The sequence below is a fragment of the Somniosus microcephalus genome, chromosome 3 (assembly GCF_052327205.1).
Source record: "Somniosus microcephalus isolate GS21.2 chromosome 3, FLI_Smic_1.0, whole genome shotgun sequence".
In the NCBI taxonomy this organism is placed as follows: Eukaryota; Metazoa; Chordata; class Chondrichthyes; order Squaliformes; family Somniosidae; genus Somniosus; species Somniosus microcephalus.
This window is the reverse complement of record NC_140989.1, coordinates 371,837,141-371,852,319: the sequence shown is the minus strand read 5'-3', so window position 1 is coordinate 371,852,319 and position 15,179 is coordinate 371,837,141. Positions and strand designations below refer to the sequence as shown.

Sequence of the window (15,179 nt, the reverse complement as noted above, 5' to 3'; positions counted from 1 at the left end):
GGTCGCAGCGTAGACGGGAGAGGGTCTCTGCGTAGACGGGAGAGGTTAGCAGCGTAGACGGGAGAGGGTCGCAGCGTAGACGGGAGAGGGTCGCAGCGTAGACGGGAGAGGGTCGCAGCGTAGACGGGAGAGGGTCGCAGCGTAGACGGGAGAGGGTCGCTGCGTAGACGGGAATGGGTCGCAGCGTAGACGGGAGAGGGTCGCAGCGTAGACGGGAGAGGGTCGCAGCGTAGACGGGAGAGGGTCGCAGCGTAGACGGGAGAGGGTCGCAGCGTAGACGGCAGAGGTTCGCAGCGTAGACGGGAGAGGGTCGCAGCGTAGACGGGAGAGGGCCGCAGCGTAGACGGGAATGGGTCGCAGCGTAGACGGGAATGGGTCGCAGCGTAGACGGGAATGGGTCGCAGCGTAGACGGGAGAGGTTCGCAGCGTAGACGGGAATGGGTCGCAGCGTAGACGGGAGAGGGTCGCAGCGTAGACGGGAATGGGTCGCAGCGTAGACGGGAGAGGGTCGCAGCGTAGACGGGAATGGGTCACAGCATAGACAGGAGAGAGTCACAGCGTAGACGGTAGAGGGTCGCAGCGTAGACGGGAATGGGTCGCAGCATAGACGGGAGACAGTCTCAGCGTAGACGGGAGAGGATCTCAGCGTAGACGGGAGAGGGCCGCAGCGTAGACGGGAATGGGTCGCAGCGTAGACGGGAATGGGTCGCAGCGTAGACGGGAATGGGTCGCAGCGTAGACGGGAGAGGTTGGCAGTGTAGACGGGAATGGGTCGCAGCGTAGACGGGAGAGGGTCGCAGCGTAGACGGGAATGGGTCGCAGCGTAGACGGGAGAGGGTCGCAGCGTAGACGGGAATGGGTCGCAGCGTAGACGGGAGAGGTTCACAGCGTAGACGGGAATGGGTCGCAGCATAGACAGGAGAGAGTCACAGCGTAGACAGTAGAGGGTCGCAGCGTAGACGGGAGACAGTCTCAGCGTAGACGGAGAGGGTCGCAGCGTAGACGGGAGAGGGTCGCAGCGTAGACGGGAGAGGGTCGCAGCGTAGACGGGAGAGGGTCGCAGCGTAGACGGGAGAGGGTCGCAGCGTAGACGGGAGAGGGTCGCAGCGTAGACGGGAACGGGTCACAGCGTAGACGGGAGAGGGTCGCAGCGTAGACGTGAACGGGTCACTGTGTAGACTGAGTCACAGGTGGCCCTCCGAGTCTGAGAATTTAATCAGGGACCCTTTAAACTCAGAGATGGAATTGGATTTTCGATGAAGGCTGCAGTTAGAATGAAGGTCGGTGTGTCTGTGGGCTGATTGTGATCATGGATAGTGCCTGTGGAGGTGAAGGAGGGGGGCAATGTACTGATGGAAACACATGGCTGATAGACTGACAATTACTTGCCACAGTTTGGGAGGGGGTTGGAAAGAAGCCGAAAGCCATGAGTGACAAGTGGTCAAAGTGAGTTCGATCCGATCCTCCCACTGCGGGAGACGGTTTTATTTCACGGCGGATAGAACCGGCACTGAATGTTTCACAGTCCTTCCACTTTTTAAAATAGCTTGTTGCAGACTCGCTGCTGGATAAATGATTTTTAAAGATGGTTTGGTCGAAGTGATGATTATTCTCAGACCAGGGCCCACTGGGGAACTGTTCGCTCACACTCCTGGGGAGGTGAGAGACCAACAAAGGGAGTTTTGGATGGTTTGTCTCTTTATGTTAACAAAACATTTACAAAACCGCTGGTCACAGCTGGTTACCGCTGGTCTCTGATGCTGCAAACTGTATCAGAACTAAAAGAAAGACTTGCATTTCTATAGCGCCTTTCACCACCTCAGGATGGCCCAAAGTGCTTTGCAGACAATGAAGTACTTTTTGAAGTGTAGTCACTGTTGTAATGTAGGAAACGGGACAGCCCATTTGCGCACAGCAAGATCCCACAAAAAGCAATGACCAGGTCATCTGTTTTTAGTGATGTTGGTTGAGAGATAAATATTGCCCAGGACACCGGGGAGAATTCCCCTGCTCTTCTTCCAATAGTGGCCATGGTATTTTTTACTGAGAGGACAGATTAATGTCTCATCTGAATGATAGCACCTCTGACAATAAAGCACTCCCTCAGTACTGCCACTCCGACAGTGCAGCGCTCCCTCAGTACTGCCCCTCCGACAGTGCAGCACTCCCTCAGTACTGCCACTCCGACAGTGCAGCGCTCCCTCAGTACTGCCCCTCCGACAGTGCAGCGCTCCCTCAGTACTGCCACTCCGACAGTGCAGCGCTCCCTCAGTATTGCCCCTCCGACAGTGCAGCGCTCCCTCAGTACTGCCCCTCTGGCAGTGCAGCACTCCCTCAGTACTGACCCTCCGACAGTGCAGCAATCCCTCAGTACTGCTCTTCCGACAGTGCGGCGCTACCTCAGTACTGCCCCTCCGACAGTGCAGCACTCCCTCAGTACTGCCCCTCCGACAGTGCGGCGCTCCCTCAGTACTGCCCTTCCGACTGCAGCACTCCCTCAATACTGCCCCTCTGACACTGCAGCACTTCCTCAGTACTGCCCCTCCGACAGTGCGGCGCTCCCTCAGTACTGCCCTTCCGACTGCAGCACTCCCTAAATACTGCCCCTCTGACAGTGCGGCACTCCGTCAGTACTGCCCCTCTGACAGTGCAGTACTCCCTCAGTACTGCCCCTCCGACAGCGAGGCACTCCCTCAGTACTGCACTGGGAGTGTCTGCCTGGATTTTACGCTGAAGTCTCTGGAGTGGGACTTGAACCCACGACCTTCTGACTTGGAGGCAAGAGTGCTGCACCTTGAGTAAGTGCGTAGGATTGAAATTGGCGACTGGTCAGATGGATGGTGAAGGTTCGTTCCTGTGATTCTGTATATTATAATCCATGAATATCCCGATAATCTTAGTTTCTTTTTTTTTGACAGGGTGTTCATGGGAAACCCGGGCCAAGGGGACAAAGAGGTCCAACAGTGAGTATCTGTCACTCCGATCGCTCAGTGAAACAACCTTACACATAACACAGGTGTAGACACATTTCGAACATAGAGGATTGACGAGGGCAGTGTGGTAGATGTTGTATATATGGATCTTCGAGAGTAATTTCATAAAGTCCCACAAAACAGGCTTATTTGGAAAATAGAAGCAGGTGGTGTTAATGGGATGGTGGTAACTTGGTTACGAAATTGGCTGAGGAATTGGTGGCAGAGAGTAAAGGTGAACAGATGTTTCTCTGAATCAATGGGAGTCTGCAGTGGGGTCCCCCAGGGGTTGGTTTTCAGACCATTGCTTTTCTTGGCGTATATCACTCACCTGTTTGCGGATGATACAAAATTTCACAACGTAATAAATAGTGAGCAGGAGAGAAGACATCAGGAGGACACAGGCAGACTTGTGAAATGGGCAGACACATGGCAGACTGGTGAAATGGGCAGACACATGCAGACTGGTGAAATGGGCAGACACAGGCAGACTTGTGAAATGGGCAGACACATGTCAGACTGGTGAAATGGGCAGACACAGGCAGACTGGTGAAATGGGCAGACACATGGCAGACTGGTGAAATGGGCAGACACATGGCAGACTTGAGAAATGGGCAGACACATGCAGACTGGTGAAATGAGCAGACACATGGCAGACTGGTGAAATGGGCAGACACATGCAGACTGGTGAAATGGGCAGACACAGGCAGACTTGTGAAGTGGGCAGACACAGGCAGACTGGTGAAATGAGCAGACACATGGCAGACTGGTGAAATGGGCAGACACATGCAGACTGGTGAAATGGGCAGACACAGGCAGACTTGTGAAATGGGCAGACACATGGCAGACTGGTGAAATGGACAGACACATGCAGACTGGTGAAATGGGCAGACACAGGCAGACTTGTGAAATGGGCAGACACAGGCAGACTGGTGAAATGGGCAGACACAGGCAGACTTGTGAAATGGGCAGACACAGGCAGACTTGTGAAATGGGCAGACACATGGCAGACTGGTGAAATGGGCAGACACGTGCAGACTGGTGAAATGGGCAGACACATAGCAGACTGGTGAAATGGGCAGACACATGGCAGACTGGTGAAATGAGCAGACACATGGCAGACTGGTGAACTGGGCTGACACAGGCAGACTGGTGAAATGGGCAGACACATGCAGACTGGTGAAATGGGCAGACACAGGCAGACTGGTGAAATGGGCAGACATATGGCAGACTGGTGAAATGGGCAGACACAGGCAGATTGGTGAAATGGGCAGACACAGGCAGACTAGTGAAATGGGCAGACACATGGCAGACTGGTGAAATGGACAGACACATGCAGACTGGTGAAATGGGCAGACACAGGCAGACTTGTGAAATGGGCAGACACAGGCAGACTGGTGAAATGGGCAGACACAGGCAGACTTGTGAAATGGGCAGACACAGGCAGACTTGTGAAATGGGCAGACACATGGCAGACTGGTGAAATGGGCAGACACGTGCAGACTGGTGAAATGGGCAGACACATAGCAGACTGGTGAAATGGGCAGACACATGGCAGACTGGTGAAATGAGCAGACACATGGCAGACTGGTGAACTGGGCTGACACAGGCAGACTGGTGAAATGGGCAGACACATGCAGACTGGTGAAATGGGCAGACACAGGCAGACTTGTGAAATGGGCAGACACATGGCAGACTGGTGAAATGGGCAGACACAGGCAGACTGGTGAAATGGGCAGACACAGGCAGAATGGTGAAATGTGCAGACACATGGCAGGCTGTTGAAGCGTGCAGACACATGGCAGACTAGTGAAATGGGCAGACACATGGCAGACTGGTGAAATGGACAGACACATGCAGACTGGTGAAATGGGCAGACACAGGCAGACTTGTGAAATGGGCAGACACAGGCAGACTGGTGAAATGGGCAGACACAGGCAGACTTGTGAAATGGGCAGACACAGGCAGACTTGTGAAATGGGCAGACACATGGCAGACTGGTGAAATGGGCAGACACGTGCAGACTGGTGAAATGGGCAGACACATAGCAGACTGGTGAAATGGGCAGACACATGGCAGACTGGTGAAATGAGCAGACACATGGCAGACTGGTGAACTGGGCTGACACAGGCAGACTGGTGAAATGGGCAGACACATGCAGACTGGTGAAATGGGCAGACACAGGCAGACTGGTGAAATGGGCAGACATATGGCAGACTGGTGAAATGGGCAGACACAGGCAGATTGGTGAAATGGGCAGACACAGGCAGACTAGTGAAATGGGCAGACACATGGCAGATCGGTGAAATGGACAGACACATGCAGACTGGTGAAATGGGCAGACACAGGCAGACTTGTGAAATGGGCAGACACAGGCAGACTGGTGAAATGGGCAGACACAGGCAGACTTGTGAAATGGGCAGACACAGGCAGACTTGTGAAATGGGCAGACACATGGCAGACTGGTGAAATGGGCAGACACGTGCAGACTGGTGAAATGGGCAGACACATAGCAGACTGGTGAAATGGGCAGACACATGGCAGACTGGTGAAATGAGCAGACACATGGCAGACTGGTGAACTGGGCTGACACAGGCAGACTGGTGAAATGGGCAGACACATGCAGACTGGTGAAAATGGCAGACACAGGCAGACTGGTGAAATGGGCAGACATATGGCAGACTGGTGAAATGGGCAGACACAGGCAGACTGGTGAAATGGGCAGACACAGGCAGACTGGTGAAATGGGCAGACACAGGCAGACTTGTGAAATGGGCAGACACAGGCAGCCTGGTGAAATGGGCAGACACATGCAGACTGGTGAAATGGGCAGACACAGGCAGACTGGTGAAATGGGCAGACACATGCAGACTGGTGAAATGGGCAGACACAGGCAGACTGGTGAAATGGGCAGACACAGGCAGACTGGTGAAATGGGCAGACACAGGCAGACTGGTGAAGCATACAGACACAGGCGGACTGGTGAAATGGGCAGACACAGGCAGACTGGTGTAATGGGCAGACACAGGCAGACTGGTGAAGCGTGCAGACACATGGCAGACTGTTGAAATGGGCAGACACATGGCAGGCTGGTGAAATGGGCAGACACAGGCAGACTGGTGAAATGGGCAGACACAGGCAGAATGGTGAAATGTGCAGACACATGGCAGGCTGGTGAAGCGTGCAGACACATGGCAGACGAGTGAAATGGGCAGACACATGGCAGACTGGTGAAATGGGCAGAAACATACAGACTGGGGAAATGGGCAGACACATGGCAGACTTGAGAAATGGGCAGACACAGGCAGACTGGTGAAATGAGCAGACACAGGCAGACTGGTGAAATGAGCAGACACATCCAGACTGGTGAAATGGGCAGACACATGGCAGACTTGAGAAATGGGCAGACACAGGCAGACTGGTGAAATGAGCAGACACAGGCAGACTGGTGAAATGGGCAGGCACATGGTGAAATGGGCAGACACAGGCAGACTGGTGAAATGGGCAGACACATGGCAGACTGGTGAAAAGGGCAGACACATGGCAGACTGGTGAAATGGGCAGACACAGGCAGCCTGCTGAAATGGGCAGACACATGGCAGACTGGTGGAAAGGGCAGACACATGGCAGACTGGTGAAATGTGCAGACACAGGCAGTCTGGTGAAATGGGCAGACAGTTGGCAGACTGGTGAAAAGGGCAGACACATGGCAGACTGGTGAAATGTGCAGACACAGGCAGACTGGTGAAATGGGCAGGCACAGGCAGACGGGTGAAATGGGCAGACACAGGCAGAATGGTGAAATGGGCAGATACAGGCAGACTGGTGAAATGGGCAGACACAGGCAGACTGGTGAAATGGGCAGACACAGGCAGACTGGTGAAATGGGCAGACACAGGCAGATTGGTGAAATGTGCAGACACAGGCGGACTGGTGAAATGGGCAGACACAGGCAGACTGGTGAAGTGGGCAGACACATGGCAGACTGGTGAAATGGGCAGACACATGGCAGACTGGTGAAATGAGCAGACACAGGCAGACTGGTGAAATGGGCAGACACATGGCAGACTGGTGAAATGGGCAGACACATGGCAGACTGGTGAAATGAGCAGACACAGGCAGACTGGTGAAATGGGCAGACACATTGCAGACTGGTGAAAAGGGCAGACACATGGCAGACTGGTGAAATAGGTAGACACATGGCAGACTGGTGAAATGGGCAGACACATGGCAGACTGGTGAAATGAGCAGACAGGCAGACTGGTGAAATGGGCAGACACATGGCAGACTGGTGAAATGGGCAGGCACATGGCAGACTGGTGAAATGGGAAGACACATGGCAGATTGGTGAAAAGGGCAGACACATGGCAGACTGGTGAAAAGGGCAGACACATTGCAGACTGGTGAAAAGGGCAGACACATGGCAGACTGGTGAAATAGGCAGACACATGGCAGACTGGCGAAATGGGCAGACACATGGCAGACTGGTGAAAAGGGCAGACACATGGCAGACTGGTGAAAAGGGCAGACACATGGCAGACTGGTGAAATGGGCAGACACAGGCAGACTGGTGAAATGGACAGACACATGGCAGACTGGTGAAATGAGCAGACAGAGGCAGACTGGTGAAATGGGCAGACACATGGCAGACTGGTGAAATGGGCAGACACATGGCAGACTGTTGAAATGGGCAGACACATGGCAGACTGGTGAAATGGGCCGACACATGGCAGACTGGTGAAATGGGCAGACACATGACAGACTGGTGAAATGGGCAGACACATGGCAGACTGGTGAAATGGGCAGACACATGGCAGACTGGTGAAAAGGGCAGACACATGGCAGACTGGTGAAAAGGGCAGACACATTGCAGACTGGTGAAAAGGGCAGGCACATGGCAGACTGGTGGAATAGGCAGACACATGGCGGACTGGTGAAATGGGCAGACACAAGCAGACTGGTGAAATGGGCAGACAGGCAGACTGGTGAAATGGGCAGACACATGGCAGACTGGTGAAATGGGCAGACACGGGCAGACTGGTGAAATGGGCAGAAACAGGCAGACTGGTGAAATGGGCAGACACATGGCAGACTGGTGAAATGGGCAGACACAGGCAGACTGGTGAAATGGGCAGGTCCAGGCAGACTGGTGAAATGAGCAGGCACATGGCAGACTGGTGAAATGGGCAGACACAGGCAGACTGGTGAAATGGGCAGGCACATGGCAGACTGGTGAAATGGGCAGACACAGGCAGACTGGTGAAATGGGCAGACACAGGCAGACTGGTGAAATGGGCAGACACATGGCAGACTGGTGAAATGGGCAGACACATGGCAGACTGGTGAAATGGGCAGACACAGACAGACTGGTGAAAAGGGCAGACACATGGCAGACTGGTGAAATGGGCAGACACATTGCAGACTGGTGAAATGGGCAGTCACAGGCAGACTGGTGAAATGGGCAGACACATGGCAGACTGGTAAAATGGACAGACACAGGCAGACTGGTGAAAAGGGCAGACACAGGCAGACTGGTGAAATGGGCAGACACAGGCAGACTGGTGACATGGGCAGACACAGGCAGACTGGTGAAATGGGCAGACACATGGCAGACTGGTGAAATGAGCAGACACAGGCAGACTGGTGAAATGGGCAGACACATGCAGACTGGTGAAATAGGCAGACACAGGCAGACTGGTGAAATGGGCAGACACAGGCAGACTGGTGAAATGGGCAGACACAGGCAGACTGGTGAAATGGGCAGACACAGGCAGACTGGTGAAATGGGCAGACACAGGCAGATTGGTGAAATGGGCAGACACAGGCAGACTGGTGAAATGGGCAGACACAGGCAGACTGGTGAAATGAGCGGAAACAGGTGGACTGGTGAAATGGGCAGACACATGGCAGACTGGTGAAATGGGCAGACACAGGCAGACTGGTGAAATGGGCAGACACAGGCTGACTGCTGAAATGGGCGGACACATGGCAGACTGGTGAAATAGGCAGACACATGGCGGACTGGTGAAATGGGCAGACACAGGCAGACTGGTGAAATGGGCAGACACATGGCAGACTGGTGAAATGGGCAGGCACAGGCAGAATGGTGAAATGGGCAGTCTTAGGCAGACTGGTGAAATGGGCAGACACAGGCATACTGGTGAAATGGTTAGACACAGGCAGACTGGTGAAGCATGCAGACACAGGCAGACTGGTGAAATGGGCAGACACAGGCAGACTGGTGAAATGAGCGGACACAGGCAGACTGGTGAAATGTGCAGACACAGGCAGACTGGTGAAATGAGCAGACAGAGGCAGACTGGTGAAATGAGCAGACACAGGCAGACTGGTGAAATGGGCAGACACAGGCAGACTGGTGAAATTGGCAGACACAGACAGACTGGTGAAAAGGGCAGACACATGGCAGACTGGTGAAATGGGCAGACACATTGCAGACTGGTGAAATGGGCAGTCACAGGCAGACTGGTGAAATGGGCAGACACATGGCAGACTGGTGAAATGGGCAGACACAGGCAGACTGGTGAAATGGGCAGGTCCAGCCAGACTGGTGAAATGAGCAGGCACATGGCAGACTGGTGAAATGGGCAGACACAGGCAGACTGGTGAAATGGGCAGGCACATGGCAGACTGGTGAAATGGGCAGACACAGGCAGACTGGTGAAATGGGCAGACACAGGCAGACTGGTGAAATGGGCAGACACATGGCAGACTGGTGAAATGGGCAGACACATGGCAGACTGGTGAAATGGGCAGATACAGACAGACTGGTGAAAAGGGCAGACACATGGCAGACTGGTGAAATGGGCAGACACATTGCAGACTGGTGAAATCGGCAGTCACAGGCAGACTGGTGAAATGGGCAGACACATGGCAGACTGGTAAAATGGACAGACACAGGCAGACTGGTGAAAAGGGCAGAAACAGGCAGACTGGTGAAATGGGCAGACACAGGCAGACTGGTGACATGGGCAGACACAGGCAGACTGGTGAAATGGGCAGACACATGGCAGACTGGTGAAATGAGCAGACACAGGCAGACTGGTGAAATGGGCAGACACATGCAGACTGGTGAAATGGGCAGACACAGGCAGACTGGTGAAATGGGCAGACAGAGGCAGACTGGTGAAATGGGCAGACACAGGCAGACTGGTGAAATGGGCAGACACAGGCAGACTGGTGAAATGGGCAGACACAGGCAGATTGGTGAAATGGGCAGACACAGGCAGACTGGTGAAATGGGCAGACACAGGCAGTCTGGTGAAATGAGCGGACACAGGCGGACTGGTGAAATGGGCAGACATGGCAGACTGGTGAAATGGGCAGACAGGCAGACTGGTGAAATGGGCAGACACAGGCTGACTGGTGAAATGGGCAGACACATGGCAGACTGGTGAAATGGGCAGACACATGGCGGACTGGTGAAATGGGCAGACACAGGCAGACTGGTGAAATGGGCAGACACATGGCAGACTGGTGAAATGGGCAGACACAGGCAGAATGGTGAAATGGGCAGTCTTAGGCAGACTGGTGAAATGGGCAGACACAGGCATACTGGTGAAATGGTCAGACACAGGCAGACTGGTGAAGCATGCAGACACAGGCAGACTGGTGAAATGGGCAGACACAGGCAGACTGGTGAAATGAGCGGACACAGGCAGACTGGTGAAATGTGCAGACACAGGCAGACTGGTGAAATGAGCAGACAGAGGCAGACTGGTGAAATGAGCAGACACAGGCAGACTGGTGAAATGGGCAGACACAGGCAGACTGGTGAAATTGGCAGACACAGGCAGACTGGTGAAATGAGCGGACACAGGCAGACTGATGAAATGAGCAGGCACAGGCAGACTGGTGAAATGGGCAGACACATGCAGACTGGTGAAATGGGCAGATACAGGCGGACTGGCGAAGCATGCAGACACATGGCAGACTGGTGAAATGTGCAGACACATGGGAGACTGTTAAAATGGGCAGACACAGGCAGACTGGTGAAGCATGCAGACACATGGCAGACTGGTGAAATGGGCAGACACAGGCAGACTGGTGAAATGGGCAGACACATGCAGACTGGTGAAGCGTGCAGACTCATGGCAGACTGGTGAAATGGGCAGACACATGGCAGGCTGGTGAACCGTGCAGACACGTGGCAGACTGGTGAAATGAGCAGACACAGGCAGTCTGGTGAAATGGGCAGACACAGGCAGACTGGTGAAATGGGCAGACACAGGCAGGCTGGTGAAATGGGCAGACACAGGCAGACTGGTGAAATGGGCAGACACATGGGAGACTGGTGAAATGGGCAGACAAATGGCAGACTGGTGAAATGGGCAGACACATGGCAGACTGGTGAAATGGGCAGGCACATGGCAGACTGGTGAAATGGGCAGGCACATGGCAGACTGGTGAAATGGGCAGACACAGGCAGACTGGTGAAATGGGCAGACAGGCAGACTGGGGAAATGGGCAGACACAGGCAGACTGGTGAAATGGGCAGACACAGGCAGACTGGTGAAATGGGTAGACACAGGCAGACTGGTGAAATGGGCAGACACATGCAGACTGGTGAAATGGGCAGACACATGGCAGACGGGTGAAATGGGCAGACACAGCCAGACTGGTGAAATGGGCAGACACGGGCAGACACAGGCAGACTGGTGAAATGGGCAGACAGGCAGACTGGTGAAATGGGCAGACACAGGCAGACTGGTGAAATGGGTAGACAGGCAGACTGGTGAAATGGGCAGACACATGGCAGACTGGTGAAATGGGCAGACACAGGCAGACTGGTGAAATGAGCGGACACAGGCGCACTGGTGAAATGGGCAGCCACATGGCAGACTGGTGAAATGGGAAGACACAGGCAGACTGGTGAAATGGGCAGACACAGGCAGACTGGTGAAATGGGCAGACACAGGCAGACTGGTGAAATGGGCAGACACAGGCAGACTGGTGAAATGGGCAGACACAGGCAGACTGGTGAAATGGGCAGACACATGGCAGACTGGTGAAATGGGCAGACAAATGGCAGACTGGTGAAAAGGGCAGACACATTGCAGACTGGTGAAAAGGCCAGGCACATGGCAGACTGGTGGAATAGGCAGACACATGGCGGACTGGTGAAATGGGCAGACACAAGCAGACTGGTGAAATGGGCAGACAGGCAGACTGGTGAAATGGGCAGACACATGGCAGACTGGTGAAATGGGCAGACACAGGCAGACTGGTGAAATGGGCAGAAACAGGCAGACTGGTGAAATGGGCAGACACATGGCAGACTGGTGAAATGGGCAGACACAGGCAGACTGGTGAAATGGGCAGGTCCAGGCAGACTGGTGAAATGAGCAGGCACATGACAGACTGGTGAAATGGGCAGACACAGGCAGACTGGTGAAATGGGCAGGCACATGGCAGACTGGTGAAATGGGCAGACACAGGCAGACTGGTGAAATGGGCAGACACAGGCAGACTGGTGAAATGGGCAGACACATGGCAGACTGGTGAAATGGGCAGACACATGGCAGACTGGTGAAATGGGCAGACACAGACAGACTGGTGAAAAGGGCAGACACATGGCAGACTGGTGAAATGGGCAGACACATTGCAGACTGGTGAAATGGGCAGTCACAGGCAGACTGGTGAAATGGGCAGACACATGGCAGACTGGTAAAATGGACAGACACAGGCAGACTGGTGAAAAGGGCAGACACAGGCAGACTGGTGAAATGGGCAGACACAGGCAGACTGGTGACATGGGCAGACACAGGCAGACTGGTGAAATGGGCAGACACATGGCAGACTGGTGAAATGAGCAGACACAGGCAGACTGGTGAAATGGGCAGACACATGCAGACTGGTGAAATGAGCAGACACAGGCAGACTGGTGAAATGGGCAGACACAGGCAGACTGGTGAAATGGGCAGACACAGGCAGACTGGTAAAATGGGCAGACACAGGCAGACTGGTGAAATGGGCAGACACAGGCAGATTGGTGAAATGGGCAGACACAGGCAGACTGGTGAAATGGGCAGACACAGGCAGACTGGTGAAATGAGCGGACACAGGCGGACTGGTGAAATGGGCAGACACATGGCAGACTGGTGAAATGGGCAGACACAGGCAGACTGGTGAAATGGGCAGACACAGGCTGACTGGTGAAATGGGCAGACACATGGCAGACTGGTGAAATGGGCAGACACATGGCGGACTGGTGAAATGGGCAGACACAGGCAGACTGGTGAAATGGGCAGACACATGGCAGACTGGTGAAATGGGCAGACACAGGCAGAATGGTGAAATGGGCAGTCTTAGGCAGACTGGTGAAATGGGCAGACACAGGCATACTGGTGAAATGGTTAGACACAGGCAGACTGGTGAAGCATGCAGACACAGGCAGACTGGTGAAATGGGCAGACACAGGCAGACTGGTGAAATGAGCGGACACAGGCAGACTGGTGAAATGTGCAGACACAGGCAGACTGGTGAAATGAGCAGACAGAGGCAGACTGGTGAAATGAGCAGACACAGGCAGACTGGTGAAATGGGCAGACACAGGCAGACTGGTGAAATTGGCAGACACAGACAGACTGGTGAAAAGGGCAGACACATGGCAGACTGGTGAAATGGGCAGACACATTGCAGACTGGTGAAATGGGCAGTCACAGGCAGACTGGTGAAATGAGCAGACAGAGGCAGACTGGTGAAATGAGCAGGCACATGGCAGACTGGTGAAATGGGCAGACACAGGCAGACTGGTGAAATGGGCAGACACATGGCAGACTGGTGAAATGGGCAGACACATGGCAGACTGGTGAAATGGGCAGACACAGACAGACTGGTGAAAAGGGCAGACACATGGCAGACTGGTGAAATGGGCAGACACATTGCAGACTGGTGAAATGGGCAGTCACAGGCAGACTGGTGAAATGGGCAGACACATGGCAGACTGGTAAAATGGACAGACACAGGCAGACTGGTGAAAAGGGCAGACACAGGCAGACTGGTGAAATGGGCAGACACAGGCAGACTGGTGACATGGGCAGACACAGGCAGACTGGTGAATTGGGCAGACACATGGCAGACTGGTGAAATGAGCAGACACAGGCAGACTGGTGAAATGGGCAGACACATGCAGACTGGTGAAATGGGCAGACACAGGCAGACTGGTGAAATGGGCAGACACAGGCAGACTGGTGAAATGGGCAGACACAGGCGGACTGGTGAAATGGGCAGACATATGGCAGACTGGTGAAATGGGCAGACACAGGCAGACTGGTGAAATGGGCAGACACATGGCAGACTGGTGAAATGGGCAGACACATGGCAGACTGGTGAAATGAGCAGACACAGGCAGACTGGTGAAATGGGCAGACACATTGCAGACTGGTGAAAAGGGCAGACACATGCCAGACTGGTGAAATGAGCAGGCACATGGCAGACTGGTGAAATGGGCAGACACAGGCAGACTGGTGAAATGGGCAGGCACATGGCAGACTGGTGAAATGGGCAGACACAGGCAGACTGGTGAAATGGGCAGACACAGGCAGACTGGTGAAATGGGCAGACACATGGCAGACTGGTGAAATGGGCAGACACATGGCAGACTGGTGAAATGGGCAGATACAGACAGACTGGTGAAAAGGGCAGACACATGGCAGACTGGTGAAATGGGCAGACACATTGCAGACTGGTGAAATCGGCAGTCACAGGCAGACTGGTGAAATGGGCAGACACATGGCAGACTGGTAAAATGGACAGACACAGGCAGACTGGTGAAAAGGGCAGAAACAGGCAGACTGGTGAAATGGGCAGACACAGGCAGACTGGTGACATGGGCAGACACAGGCAGACTGGTGAAATGGGCAGACACATGGCAGACTGGTGAAATGAGCAGACACAGGCAGACTGGTGAAATGGGCAGACACATGCAGACTGGTGAAATGGGCAGACACAGGCAGACTGGTGAAATGGGCAGACAGAGGCAGACTGGTGAAATGGGCAGACACAGGCAGACTGGTGAAATGGGCAGACACAGGCAGACTGGTGAAATGGGCAGACACAGGCAGATTGGTGAAATGGGCAGACACAGGCAGACTGGTGAAATGGGCAGACACAGGCAGTCTGGTGAAATGAGCGGACACAGGCGGACTGGTGAAATGGGCAGACATGGCAGACTGGTGAAATGGGCAG

At 54.0% G+C, this 15,179-nt stretch overlaps 1 protein-coding gene across 1 annotated transcript in view; it reads left to right on the top strand.

Moving 5' to 3' along the window:
* LOC147122437 (collagen alpha-1(XI) chain-like) overlaps nucleotides 1-15,179 on the top strand; it is a 745,903-nt gene that overhangs the window by 323,582 nt on the left and 407,142 nt on the right. Inside the window, exon 35 of the mRNA XM_085983595.1 lies at nucleotides 2,919-2,963. Within this exon, the coding sequence (XP_085839721.1) occupies nucleotides 2,919-2,963 (45 nt within the window). The remainder of the gene's footprint in view (nucleotides 1-2,918; nucleotides 2,964-15,179) is intronic.